At 34.8% G+C, this 15,187-nt stretch overlaps 1 protein-coding gene across 7 annotated transcripts in view; it reads right to left on the bottom strand.

Moving 5' to 3' along the window:
• The window catches only part of LOC147071403 (uncharacterized), a 43,470-nt gene that overhangs the window by 15,205 nt on the left and 13,078 nt on the right, over window positions 1–15,187 (bottom strand). For 4 of the 7 annotated variants that reach the window (XM_085948640.1, XM_085948643.1, XM_085948641.1 and 1 more), the window contains exons 3-14: window positions 14,037–14,207; window positions 11,520–11,687; window positions 8,014–8,188; window positions 5,146–5,406; window positions 4,706–4,851; window positions 4,204–4,316; window positions 3,120–3,273; window positions 2,172–2,252; window positions 1,602–1,757; window positions 1,363–1,468; window positions 1,107–1,213; window positions 118–240 (exon numbers count right to left, since the gene is read on the bottom strand). In XM_085948640.1, the coding sequence (XP_085804766.1) occupies window positions 118–240; window positions 1,107–1,213; window positions 1,363–1,468; window positions 1,602–1,757; window positions 2,172–2,252; window positions 3,120–3,273; window positions 4,204–4,316; window positions 4,706–4,851; window positions 5,146–5,406; window positions 8,014–8,188; window positions 11,520–11,687; window positions 14,037–14,207 (1,761 nt within the window). The remainder of the gene's footprint in view (window positions 1–117; window positions 241–1,106; window positions 1,214–1,362; window positions 1,469–1,601; window positions 1,758–2,171; window positions 2,253–3,119; window positions 3,274–4,203; window positions 4,317–4,705; window positions 4,852–5,145; window positions 5,407–8,013; window positions 8,189–11,519; window positions 11,688–14,036; window positions 14,208–15,187) is intronic. The other 3 variants (XM_085948642.1, XM_085948644.1, XM_085948646.1) reach the window with 1 other exon arrangement.

Raw genomic sequence — 15,187 nt, 5'->3', positions numbered from 1 at the left:
CCGTCTGTGGCCGGCAATAGGTACATTTGTATTTCGTAATTTGAATTTATGGGGTTTTAATGTAGTTCCAAAAGAATTAACATTACTGTTATAGTCAAATTATAGTGTAATTTATACATTATCTGTAGGAGTTGTGGTTCCATTAGGGGTAGGTTGTGATGCCAACTCTTCTTTCAGATTCTTTACACTGCTACTTAGATCATCTCGTTCTGTCTTCACTGCACTAAGCTCTTTTGTTAACTGTAACACAGATTAAAAGTAATAGACATTAAAATTAAACATAGACAAATAATTAATATTTGGGTATTCAACAAATATTATTATAAATACAGTCGAACTTGGTTATTACGAGGAAGATGGGACGGACTGAATTTGCTCGTTATAAGTGGTACTCGTTATATCAGAGAATAGGTATTTTTAAATGAGCGGTCATCTGAAAACCATCGCAAGAAGTTGCGCAACTAATTTACCCTGTTGTGAGATTGGTAGATTACCTTGCGATAATTACCACGCCGCAGATTCAAGTTGCTTTGAGTAACCAAGCCAATAACCCAGTGGCGAAAGGTGGAGTTACAAATAGTGCACACTGAACTTTGTCAGTCTAACGTATTTGTTAGTTTTTAAAAATTCAATTGAACCCTGCCTAATTCAAGCCATAGTAGATAATAGTCAAAAAATAATCGTTTCACCATGAAAATAAATAAGTATGACTGAAAATGTGTGCACTGTGTTTGTCGGATCGTGCATAGCATACCCAAACTATTACGGTTTGGTGTTTAGGCAGGGTTGAATTGAATTTTAAAAACCAACAGCACCATCTGCAAATGTATTCTTAGTTCAATGAAAACAAATAAATATGACTGACAAAGTTTAGAGTTCACTATTTATGTCGAATCTTAACAGCCTACCTCCACCCCTCGCCAATGCGATAACTCGCTAATCTCAGCGCGGTAGATTGAACTCGCTGTGGGTACACTGAATAAAGCTGCCAATTATAATTAGTAAACATATCATCCGGAATCAAGACAAATAATATGATTGGTATAAAATGACAATTCTATAAACTTTCAAGTGGAAAATGTTTAACTATATGATGAGGAGCATACTTGTTGATTTTGTCTATCCAGCTCTTCGAAGCGCTTTTCGTGCTTCAGTGTCTGCTGAAGTGAGTTGACGTTTAAATTTTTAATCTCCGACTGTGCCACTTCCAATCCTGCAACACGACATAATCGATTAATTTATATAAGCTCTTACGAAAATAATTTCTACCATCAGAAGAACCAATCTTCTGATATAAAAATTTGACATCAGGCCCTATGGTAGCAATTGTTACAAATGAAGATATGACAGTTAAATTTGTACCTTTCAGTCTTTCATTTGCCTGATGCAATTCCTGCTTGACAAATTGTTCAGATCTCACAGCATTAAGTCTATCGCCTTCCAATTGTGTGTACATTTGTTGCGCATCCTGAAATTATTAAGTATATCATTAGCAAAAAATGTTTCTATTAATCGGCAACAAAAGTTATTATGTTAACAGTATAATATAAAAATCCAAATTGTTTAAATGTTAATAAAATTTGTGCGGAAGTATAACTGACCTCAAGTTTCCTGGCCAAGTCGGAAGTCTGATGATTGGCAGCGAGGATTTGACTGTTTGCGAGGTGCAGATCATTAGAGAGGGCCACTTTTGACATCTCGGCTTCATTCAACTGCGCCTTTAGGTCCTCCACCGTATTTGACATCGCTAATTGAGCCTGCAATTATTTATTTAAACCAATTTTATGTCATGACAGATATCACTCTTAGAAGATGCAAAAACATTAAGCACATCATTACCATTTTTGGTTAAGAGAAACACAAAAAAGTCAAAGTTTCGACACACTAATTATTTTAACAAACATCTTAGGAATATGATAAAATATAATTTTTTTATACCCACTATTTTGTAATAATGTTTATCTATTGATATCACCGTCTTGTTTTTAGATTCGCTTCGAAATTAGATCGATGATTCAAAAATTATTGTAATATACTGGGACTATTTACTCTTGCGTGTAGAATACTCCTCCCATTTTTGACAGTGATGATTTGCAGAACATAGATGCGAGACGTTAATCTGGAGCTTTTTTTTTTTTTTGCAAAATGAATGTCACATACTATAAACTAACCTCTGACAGTGACTGGATATGCATTTCCATCTGTGATTTTTGGGCTGCAAATTCACCTTCTGAAGCCAATTTAGCTTGAAGCTGTGGAACAACAAAAACATCTCCATTAATACTACGCACAATGAAAACAAACAGAAATGATCATCGACTATTTGTACATAGAATTCTTTAGAGGAAAGGCAGTATAAACTGGCCAGAGAAATCAAAAAAATATCGTCGGTGTTTTGTAAAAAGGGCGAATCAACTATTTTGGCGAAATCGAGATTTTAATGAAAATACAATATGTACCCCACTAGCTTTGTTGTGTAAAAACGGCGAATTTTTATCTCCACAGGAAAGTACTTAAAAACGATAATCGACTAAAATTAAATTAATTAAAATTACGAAATAAAATGCAAATTTGACATATTAGGCCTTTTAAAATATTATATAATAACACCTATTATAATGACAGTATTCTTTCTAAGCTTAATTATAAACTTGTTAGATATTTATAATAATCTACAGGTAAAAAACAAATAAATGTCAAAAGTTAAAAATCCTCCTCCTGTAAAGTAGCATTTTGGTTAATTCGCCCTTTTTACAAAACACCGACGATATATTCACAGGCATAAAGCATGTAAGACGAGACAGAATGAAGAGGAGAAAAAATAATTCTTACAACTTCGAATTGGATAGCTAAATAAAATATACTACAGGATATTGTTCCGCAATGACCCTTTCCAGTCTGAAATAGTATAGGAGCATCGATATTACCAACATCCTTCTGATTGTCATGATCATTTAAGTGGACAAACGGACAACATTCCCCAGTTCATTATGGAAGGGAAAGATCTACAGAGATACGATTGCAGTTCCACCAAATTGTTCCGGGTAGCAGTCAACAATGTAAATGTGGCCGACCTCTAATAGGGGATGGCACAAGAAGAATGATTTTTGATAAGATACCTGATGAATCTGTTGTCGCTGCACTCCAGCCTCCTCAACGGAACGCTGGATGCGAGTCTGCAGCATGAGGACTTCAGCTGCCTGTGCCGCCATCCCTTTCTCTGTGTTAGCCAGCAGCTGGCTCCACTTTGAACGGTCCGTATTGATTGAAGCTCTGGAATTATAACATCAAACTAATTGATGTGCATCAAATTCAATGTCGAGGGGGAGTGCCGAATTTAGAGCATATTAGGGATCTAAGCATGAATAATCACAATCGGTAAACTTTGTGGGAAAAACATCCGCGTCGTCACTATGATGCCCTATTTTTCTCACCATGCAAATCAGCATTGAAATTTAATGATCACATGAAATATTTTCACACCATAAAAGAGTACAGTAAAACCCTGTTTTCATTTCCGATACAATTTCTTTCAGATAAGATCAGTGGCCACTATTATGGTTCATTGATCGAATTAATGAAAATCGTTATAGATTTCATGAATTTTAGTGAATTTTTCGATTTACAGTGAATTTCAAATTAACCGTGTTTTACTGTAGGTACTCTTTTATGGTGTAAAAATATTTCATGTGATCTGTATATAAACGTCTACGTTATCCGTGGTTAGAACACTTTCTCAAATTATTCCTTGGCAACACTCGCATTATACTTTTATCTCAATGTTCACTTGACATTATGAAGAAAAATATATTCGGAAAAACTTAATATTGAAGTTTGCAATTGATTTATAATTTTGGAGAAGTCACAATATTTTACAATCCATATTTGTCATGTTATAGTATAAATATTCTTTCTCATCCAATAAATTCTAAGCTACTTGAATTTTAGAAATATGGCTGTGGGGTAATGAAAGATGCAACGCCATTTGAAATGAATAGTTGGGTTCAGTCTTCCCTTGATTAATGAAGGAGAATAATATTTCCTCAAACCCTTTATCCATCTCAAACTATCTCAGCTGGCCGCCTTAATTAATGTGTTATAATAACTGCATAAAACCTACAGCTGTATTGAATCTTTACGAAGAGTCAATAATTCGGAACCGTAACAGGTACCTACAAGTAAAGCTACATTTAGATAAGTTACCTGAGTTCCACCAGTTTGGCGCGGACTGCCTGAGCCGCTTCTTGTTCGTCGGTCAGCGCCTTTTCTTTCTCTGCCAGTTGCTTCTTCAGTTTCTGCATGGGATCCTTTGGACCCTGGAAAAATAAAAATAATTTATGAGTAAAAAAGGGAGATGACACAGAGGGATGTGTCCAATAGTAACATATGTAGATTTGATTTCAATTGAGACCGATTATGAGACAATTGAAAATTTGTAATATCACGTTGAAAGTCAATTCAGTAGGTTACAAGCCGAGAAAGTGTTTCCAATCCAAATAATAACTATGCTATTTCAGGTGTTCCTTTCTTATAATCTTGATGAATATTTAACCCATGATGGATCCAGTCTCAGACAGTTTCTGTATTACACAAAATATGACGCAATTAGACATGCGGTTCAGTACGACAGCAAGGTAGATGTGATAAATGGCTGAAAGTAAACATGTTCAATTTGAAATGGAAGTCAATCTAGGTGTGCACAAACCTCAGACCACTCGGAGTGCTCCGGAACGGGCCCATTCTGTTTGTTGAGGAGGCAGTCGGTGAGGATCTGAATCTCGCTGCGGGAGAGAGGCATTTCCGCCAGCTGCCGCACCAGGATGTTCACGTTCACACCGTCGACTCCTCGAGCTAGAAACAAACACACCGAAAATGATAAAATAACATTGTAATGAAGATGTCTTCACGTTAACTGTCTCCTATGGAAGACTTAAGGGGCCGCTACACTTGATAACTTTTACATCACAATATTCATACTGATAGTAAAGGAGCCCGTTTCAGGATGCGTGGCTGTACGCATGTGATATAAATAGAAATTCGGGAAGTTGGAATGCAAATGAAGTCCACATACAATATGGGTGGAGAAGTAAAGCCGGACCCAGGATATTCACAATAATCATGACAAGCTTGAAAGGAGGCACTCACTGAGTTGACCGAGCTGTGACTGATCATTCTTCTTTTTCTTTCCCTTGAGAGAGGCAGAGTTTTGCGGAGGCGCTGTCTGTCCATTGGGCACAGTGTTGTTCATCTCGAGGGCGTACGACTGCTTGAGGATCTTGTCGATGGTGAGGTCGGCAGGTTGGCTAACGCTGGAAGATGATGACACGCTGGACACCATCTCCGATGGCTTCAGGATCACTTCGGAACTCTCAACGGGGGCTGGTGTCGGCTGAGGCTTATTTTTATCTGTAATTTAACATCATTATTATAGCACACTCTCGAATTATTGGAAATTTGAAATTTTATACAGTTCAGTTCGTAAGTTAAATTACAACAATAATTGGGTTCTTAATTCTTAAACTGTCATAACAAGAAATGTCAATAAAGAAAATAGATAAAAAAATCTCGAATCTAACTCGGCAAAGGAAATTTTCAATTGGCAAATAAGAATAAAAAGGGGACTTATAATTTGTCATTGAAAGTAGGATACACTGGTAAAATTTGTCTTTAAAGGTTTATTAACCTGATGTATGTTTTCGAAACCTTTAATCTCGTAGTCTTCATTCTCAAGATAACCTGTTTTGACCTGTTTCCTAATCAGCTTCACGGATTATGATGAAAATGGAATCAAGCTTGCGACTATTATTGTGAGGATTTAGTAAAAAAAAATAACCTTTAACCGGTTCTATGCCTTCAGTGAGTTTTCTCGCTCTATGAGGCCGTGATCATCAGGCCATACATACAAATTTCGCAAGATATCTTGACCGACTTTAAACTCAAATAACTAGCCACTGTCGATTGATTTGCATGAACCAAAAAATTAAACACACAGTAACATGTGTTTGAATAATTATGACACACTAAGCCACAAACTATCAGTATTACAACAATTTTAGTAAAGCTTTGCTCTACATTCAACGTGTGTCCTTAAGAGCATACATAAGTGAAACGGCAAATAATTTTCAACAGTAGGTGGAACGAAATTTCGCAGTCGTCGCCAATCGGAGACTGACAGTCGAGGTGTGAGCACGTACATTTGTTTTGTGATGGCGTCAGAGGAATATATTCTTAAATCGTGTAAAGATGACTAAAAAACGTTCCGCATGTACTTGAAAAAGAAAACATCTCAATGAATATACTATTATTATTACGAATATAATAATAAACATAACATTAAAAGGACCCAAGTTGAATTTTTATGACAAATTATATTTCGTTCGGCTCGCATCATTTGCACAATCCACACTTCGCATAGTCACGATCTTTTTAGACCATGCCTCAGCTGAAGTATAGCCTTATAAATCTGCAGCCTGTCAGATACTGCCATAGTAATATCATGAGGCATAAAACAGGTTAAACCAGAGAAAATGATTTCAAACACGTTTACAATCTACGAGGGTTGTCCGTAAAATAAAGTCTCCAAGGCGCTGGATTCGCGAGGAACGCTTTAACGCAAGATTCGGCAACACTACACTGGCGTGTAGCTTGGTTCCCCGCCTACAAATCCCCACCACTCCGAGCTGTACAACGCTTAGTTTTGGTTTGGTAGCCGTTCGCGATGGAGCTTCCACTCGCCGCTACCGCCAGGTGTGAGTTACGTTCTGTTATTCGTTTTTTCTGTGCTAAGGACTACGCCTATAGAAATTTATCGACAGTTATGTGAAGTGTATGGACAACAGTATATGGACATTAAAAACGTGCGAAAATGCAGAGTTTAAAAACGGTCGTACGGAGAGGGTAATTGGCGTGTAGCTTGGTTCCCCGCCTACAAATCCCCACCACTCCGAGCTGTACAACGCTTAGTTTTGGTTTGGTAGCCGTTCGCGATGGAGCTTCCACTCGCCGCTACCGCCAGGTGTGAGTTACGTTCTGTTATTCGTTTTTTCTGTGCTAAGGACTACGCCTATAGAAATTTATCGACAGTTATGTGAAGTGTATGGACAACAGTATATGGACATTAAAAACGTGCGAAAATGCAGAGTTTAAAAACGGTCGTACGGAGAGGGTAATGCTTGAAGATCGACGGGTGACGATTCGGGAGCTGTGCAAATTCATTCCTGATGTCAGTAAGACTACTATTGACAAGATTTTGACAGAACATTTGCATTATCACAAGGTGTGTGCAAGGTGGGTCCCCAAAATGTTCACCAAAGATCACCAACGGCAACGAGTTGAAGTGCAACAACCGACCTAATCAACCAATTTGGATGGGATAACGTCACACATCCCCCTACAGCCCGGACCTAGCACCAAGTGATTATCATCTCTTTCCTGCGTTGAAGTAACACCTGGGTGGGACAAATTTCAGGACCTACGAGGACTTGAAGAGGTTGTACGCTACCTGCACGCCACGGAGGGAGAGTTCTATGACACGGATATACCAAAAATGCATCGATCGCAATGGGGATTACATATGTAGAAATTTTTTTTATTTGTGAAAAAAAATTGGAGACCTTATTCCACGGACAACCCTTGTATATTAAACAATGTATGTAATTCATAGCTTTAAAATAGATTTAAGAAATAGCTTATAGATATATTCTGTATTAGACAAGAGAATTTTTAAATCATAAAATGATAACGAATTGTAGATTTACATAAGTGGTAATTCTACTTTTGCAATCATGCTTTTACATATGCATGTGATCATTGCACTTGATTCTATGTTTTGTACATTTTACTAAGCATTTTGGCTGAAATATTGCAATGTGATCATTGCATAAGCAGATATCTCTTGATATCTTTACAAAGAAAAATAAATATTGGTAAAATTCTAATGGATTTAAATTCAAATTCCATCAAGTACCTTCGGTCGATAGTGTTATATCAAAAATATTGGTATGTTAAACTTACTCTTGCGCTGCTCTTTGGGGACTGATTCAGCAGTGTGGGGATTCTCCGTGGGAGTGGGGGGCTCTGGTTTAACAGGTGCCGGAGCCTCAACAGGGGGCGATTGTTTGACAGCGGCCTTGCTGGCTTTAGCCGCTTTCGCAGGCTTCACCTCTTTCACCACTTCCTGTTTCTCTTGCTAAAATTATTAAAAAAATAATACAATCAATTAATTGAAGCCTTGTGTAGATACTCTTTATATATAACCACTTTGAAACGGAGCGTACGGCCCAATCATGGAGGTTGTTTGTTACCTATTCACTCAACCATTACTCAGTGGTTGAGTGGAAGGAAAGTTAAGGGATGAAAATAAAAACATCCATGGCATGAATTTAAATATAGATAGATGTTCCACATTAAAACCAAGGACCTGGTGTTTTCTGTTTTTATGTGAATACGTTGTCTGATAATTTATGAACGTGTGAGCAAAATATTATTTATCAATTATTAGACCATGTCCGATTTTAATATGATCACATGGGCCCCTCCCTCACAAGTTGGAGGTTTGTATCAACAGACTTGTTTTTACGAAATTAAAAAAACAATATGTGTACTTGGCAGACCCTAGATCTGGGACCCACAACATTATAAGCCGCTCGGCCATTGTGTGTCTAAATTTAATGATATTATTACTAATGATTTTTGCTATAAAATGCTAAATTTCAAATACATTCTTGTTTTCACACTTTTATTAGGTATGTAGAAAGAGACTTTCGACTAAGTAATTTTATTTAAAAATCCAACCAATAACTATCTTTTCAGTGGATTCAGTTTTTAATTATGATATTTTCATTTTAAATATTTTTGAATAATATTTGATAGATACTTAAAAGCTTATTAAGATAACGTCTGGTCTGTGGAGACCAATTAGCTCTGCTTACGAGTGAAAATGGTGATTTAGGAACAAATGCATAACAAAACTTCTTTTAATAAAATGACTTATGTATTAGACAGCCTGTGTAAAACTGACGGCAGCAAATAATTATGTTTTATAAATAGAAATCTAGTTTTGAATGTCATGTACTTATTTTTGAGAAAAGAAAATTACTGATTATCTACGCAAGCATTAAGAATTATGAGTATTGAACATGTATTAATCTATGCACCAAGCCCTTTTTTAAAATATATAAACGTGTAACATTATCTGTTATGCAAAAAAAAAATAACAAAGTCAAAGGTTACAGTGACGTGTGATATTCGTCAGTTAATGCTAACAATTCCAGTGATAAATTTTTATGCAGTTTATCTCATTATAAAGTAAGAAGTACCTATTACAAAAAACACTTATAAGAAATATTTAAAGTGATTAATTGATTATACCATACACCAGAAAAGTATTGCCATGCTTATTTTATTAGTACATATTATATTTTTCTATAGCATAACATTGCAGAGGAAAATAAATAATAATGGGGCAGTTATTATTAGTAAACCTAAATACAAAAAGCAATAATTGTTAGTTTTAATATTATTACATTATATATATAATTATATAAAGCATAGTGGAGGAACTACAAAATTATTAACACACAAACAAAAAAATGATTCCTGTGGGTTATTATAATTCTTTGACTCAAATAATGATATAATCCGTCTATAAATAAAACTTATTTGAATTAATTAACATTAACGGCACAAAAATGAAAGTATTCACAGAAAAAGAATGAATAAATACAAAGGTCTGTCATGCCATCACCATTCGACAAAAAAAAACAAAAATTTAAATACAATGCATTTTATAACAAAAGAAAGTGAAAATGGACAAATAAAATTAAATTCTTCCACTAAAGTTCAATCATCCTAATGAGACAAAATATACATGATATTGTTTTTAATATGTAGGTGTATTTTTAAATATTTGAGAAGGTTTTGATGCATTCTACAGCCTAAATATCTACAAAGATGTTGATAGAAACCGTTTTCTATAAAGATAACACATAATACCCCATCCACCCATTATTTTCGAATGCGATTTTACGCCAGATGGCGTGTGAAACGTATGCTTTGCGTTCATGGAGATTTTGTACATAAGCATCTCGCCGAACCCGAACACCTAATGCCCCTCTACCATAAGTATAAGTTTAGCGAACCGATTGCTAAATTTGGCAGAGTCGATAGTTGACAGATTGCAACTGACAGCCCGCGTTTGTAGATAATTGTCATAGGTACTTATTTTCTTCCGTATTTCATTATGATTCAGTGAATTATTTTGATTATTGCCTAATGGTATTATCTATTTTACAATTGATCCTATAATAGGTGTTTCATTTTATTCAATCATGACTGCTTTATTTATACTAAACTTTGCTTTCGTAGATGAAGCTAATCTACAATGCCGCAAATTTCGTAAAAGCGGCGACGCTTTCGAATTCAAGAGTCTCGTTAATAAATAAACATCAGACGGAGATTCATGAAAATCTAATAAATATAATATTATATTTTTAGCAACTCAATTCACATGATTGTGCTGGAATTGATTTATGCATAATAATAATTATATGGTAGGTAGGTATACTATCATGTTAACCATTTACTTTTATTTGATTATATTTATTCAATAACGTTTATTCGGCATTCGGATTATCTGGCCATAATGTAATATTAATCGAAAAATAAAATAAATAATATGAAAGTATGTAATAGCGAGTTCAACATATAGGGACTTCTAGGGATATCTAGCGGCAAAATGCGAAAATTTATGGTTTATTTGACAGTTAAGCGCCCATAGAAAAATATTTTTCTGTTTTTATATAAGGAATATTTGTTTCAAATAGACGTGCATGTACAAACACCGTTATTTGAATGGAGCATTATGGAACACGGTGGCACCTGAATATACAGATTCGCAGGCAACTGGATGAACACTCAACAAATTTTATTACGGCAATAAACGATTCCGGCCTTGAAACCGTCATAAATGGTTCATTTTGGCCTAATTCCATTGACGGCCTATAAATATATGAAAGTGAAGCTTAAAAAAATTACTGAAGCTCAATTTCACATTGATACATTTTGGTTATATCTTCTTTCAACGTATTTGGATAAGAAAATAATACCATCAAGTGAGTGTACCTGATGGAATTTGAATCTAAATTACAATTAATTAAAATATTGTACAATTCCATTTGAATCATCTTTTGCTTGTCACATTTACTGTTTGTACTTGTAATGTTTTTAGTAGGTACATCATGCATTAAAACAATAAGTATTAAAATGTAAAATAACTTAAAAAATAATTATTCAATAATGCCTTTTCAAGATCTTTTAAATATGTTAATTGGTACATAAGCAACAAGTATTCAGTGTCAGATGTATATTTACCAAGGGTGAATGTGCATACTGCCTTAAAATGTCAAATGGCAAAACCTGAGTCGAAACACAAATCTAATCGGAACATCAGGCACGAATCTGTAATGTATTCAATATCGAAATCTAAAAGTTCCACAGCATGGCAGACCCGCTCAACTCACTTTGTCGGCCGAGTGCAACAGTTCAAACTCGTCTTTGGGATGGATCTCCTCAAAATGGTTGATGGACTGAGTAGGGGAGGGCGGGGCGGACAGGTCGCTGACGCAGCTCGGGTCGTCTCTGTTGATGAGGATCGGCTTCACCTTCACCTCCTTCCCTCGCTTCTTGCCCTGCAAATTTATTTACTCGCCGACTGTTTCATTTGTGCAAACACACAACACAAATACTTTTCAGGTTGAATTGTTGTTACCCATATAGGCACAATACTACTTCTTCCGATAATCATTTATCATTCATGCCATTAAAAATATTAGTTAAAATACAGTTAAATTTCCATATGTATAAATAAAACAGATATAATATTGTCTTAAAATCATCATTTATTTTAGATTATTCCATTACTGGCCTGGCTGGCAGAATTTTAAGTAAGTACGTGGTAATATAACCTAAAAATATTTACCGGTTAGACCCACTTATATAATAAAAACCCTTGTAAATGTATGTATAAAATCATGCTTTGTTGTAGTAGAGATAGCGCGTATAATATTGCTTCATTATATGGGTACAGGATAGTGCACTGTCAACCTTATGTGCACTTAAGACTGCAAGAGTTTTAGATGCTACTCTACTAAAACATTGGTAACATGCACCATTGTTGAAATGCCATATTTTGAAGTGGAAACTTAGAATAAATATATGAATACCAATGCTGTAAGTTCGCTTGTTTTGTGAGTTAGGGTTAACCGAGACCATATTCAACGAACAAGTCATTCGTTATGTTGTTATGGTAAAGCAGAATGAGCACGCGATTGAATACCTCCCTTCCTCCCGGGTGAACATTCAAAAGTTATAAGAGCATGTAAGAAAGTGATCAAGTTAAATTTAGTTATTGAATTCGATCATTTTTGTCCTTCAATGTCTGTATTATGATACACGTACCCATAGTGCTCACTTAAGAAATCAATACAAGGCTTATGGTCCGTGTAGTGAAATTGTGCACAACATGCACTTATTAGATTCGATTGAATAAATATTTTAATATCACTATTATTAAAATGACATGCGATTTAATATACTTGGTTATTTCAACAAAATTTGGCACTTCACATAATTAATCCCTTTGTGTTACAGTAGCATATTAAAAATCCCTTAAAGCCTAATTCACCAATGAAGAATTTTTATTTAATTTAATTTATTTAATAGACAGTAAACCCTATATTTAGAATTATTTCTTAGCCGTGTGAATGAGGCTTAATATTCATAACTGATTTGATTTAAGTATTGAATTCATTCACAATAAAATATAACTAAATAAAAAGTTAAACTAACATACAGTTAACTATCACTATGATAATTTGGGTGAAACAAATCTAGTGACAGTTAAATGCAATTATGTGAATATGTTGTACCTACTTTTTCTTTTTATGTTTGAAAAAAACTTGATGACATGATAGTCATCATGTTTCAGGGCTCTATTTTGAGCTGCATATACAGATAAATTTTGTCACCAATACATTCAACTATAGTTTCTAGGTATACATCTCTGGACAAAACAATAAAAGAGCCATGAATATTAATTATTTGTGATGCTTTTTTTGTTCATACGTTCGGAACCAGTACTGCCCATTTAAAATAAATAACCTAAATTTGATATTAGGTGATTAGGAGATAAAAATCTAATTTTGACAAAAATGAAATTTATGAATTTTATTATACAAGATTGATTTGTCATAATATGCATTTATATAGGTATCACATTTTGACAATTTGTACTGAGATAATTGGCTATTAAGTTTTATCTTAAATAATAATTTTGCGATCAATGCAATAGTACATACTCAGCTCAAAACTCTCTCAAATGACTGAAATGAAAATCTATATTCCTGGCTGTAAAGATTTTCATTGATTACTTTTATTATTTTTATTTATTTTAATATCTCGATTGATTTATGAGTTTCATGGCCCATTTAATACTTTTTTCTCTGCTGTGAAGTGTAAATTTTCGAGGCAGATATCCAATAATTGCCACATAAGCAAAGGTTGTAACATCACATCTTTATACGAGTAAACCCGACACCAGAATTGTGATTTTTAAGGTAAAAATGGTATGTCCACGTGGACAACATAACCGAGTATATAAATCTGTGGTTCCGGGGTGAAAGTTATTAAATCACTTTGTTGCAGCTCAGATAATTGCACTTGAAATAATATATTTAATTTGTTATCTTGATACGTATTGTGTATGTGTACTATTTAATATTTGAAATAGTGATATTAATCTAAATTGACAAGATAAATTGCTCAATCTTCATGACGTAAGAACTTCTGCTTGCTAACTTATAACTAGAAACAGAATTCTGTACATTAGAGTAGAATTTAAATATTTACATAAAAAAATAGTTAAACCAGTCGTTGAAATGTGTAATAATTACAAGACTGGTGTATTCATCCCTAAGGTAAAGCTAGATTACTGCAATAACTGTTTCCCATGAAAGTGCACCGGAATAGAAGTGTCCTACCTTGACGGGCTTGTGCGGTTGAGGTTCTGGCACGATAACGGTTGGTTCAATGAACTCAACGTGGTGCGGGTGAGCATGGGAGTCATCGTCGCGGCCGTTCTCTGCTTGCGATTCGCTCTCTACCTCACTGTTGCTGGTGGCCGCCTGCTCCTTGGCTTGCTTTTCCTTCACCTGGAAACAATCATATCAATTATAATATTACATGTACACAGCATCTCAAATAACTAGAGTAGATTGAGAAGTGACCTGCAAACTTTTCTGACATAGGACTACTTTAATGTCCACTTGGGCTGTTTTTTATAAGCTCTGTTATTTTTTCTTCTTACTTCACTATTAAACAAAAGCTTGAACGTACATTATGATATGAATTATTAAAATGTCTTTCATTGTCTCTTCTTTTTCTTAATGCTACTCTGGAAAGGCAAATCAAATGTATTCATTTGTACAAGTGAAGAAGATAATATGTTCATTGGAACATGATTTATCATCGATATGCCACGATATGCATTATAATGGGGTTATTGTTGAAAAGATGACTTATTAGTAATGCTGCGTTCTCACGTAGCGATTTTTGTCGTTCAACTGTCTGTTAGTGTTGAATAAGAAATTGAAAGCAACGTTCCCACATATCGATAGTCATAATCAAGACAGCGCTCGAAATGAAAAAGTTTGAGAACCGGAGCGCTCAACAGTTTTCTGAAGATATTTAAGTACATAGTTATTAAATTTTATGTGTCTTTCATAGAAATAAGTGTGTTAGATTTCCTATTATATGGCCTGTCTAGCTCAGACGGTGAAGTTATTTTTTCCACGAGCATGAGCGATAATTTTACCGATTTCACGAACAGGAACGGCGCTCCGGTCTATTTCGAGCCCTGAATCAAGATAGTGTCAAGCGTAACAAATAAGTTTGACATGCCGATGCGAGTTGCTATCACCTCGGTTGCTCTAGGCAACTAGTTGACTTGAATGATGATTCATTGTTCAATCAATAAAGTAGGAAGGCATTCTTCATTCAATTGAACTTGATCGATTTTATTGAAATAGGGTTCCCACGTATCAATTGACTTTCAACTGTCATACAACATAGAGTTGAATGACAAAAATCGCCACGTGGGAACATTGGTATTTTTTATTTTTTTTTGCTTGTA

Source organism: Rhyacophila brunnea, unplaced genomic scaffold (genome assembly GCF_057557595.1).
Source record: "Rhyacophila brunnea isolate RB1 unplaced genomic scaffold, BYU_Rbru_1.0 scaffold_20, whole genome shotgun sequence".
Classification (NCBI taxonomy): Eukaryota; Metazoa; Arthropoda; class Insecta; order Trichoptera; family Rhyacophilidae; genus Rhyacophila; species Rhyacophila brunnea.
This window is presented reverse-complemented; position numbering and strand designations above follow the sequence as displayed.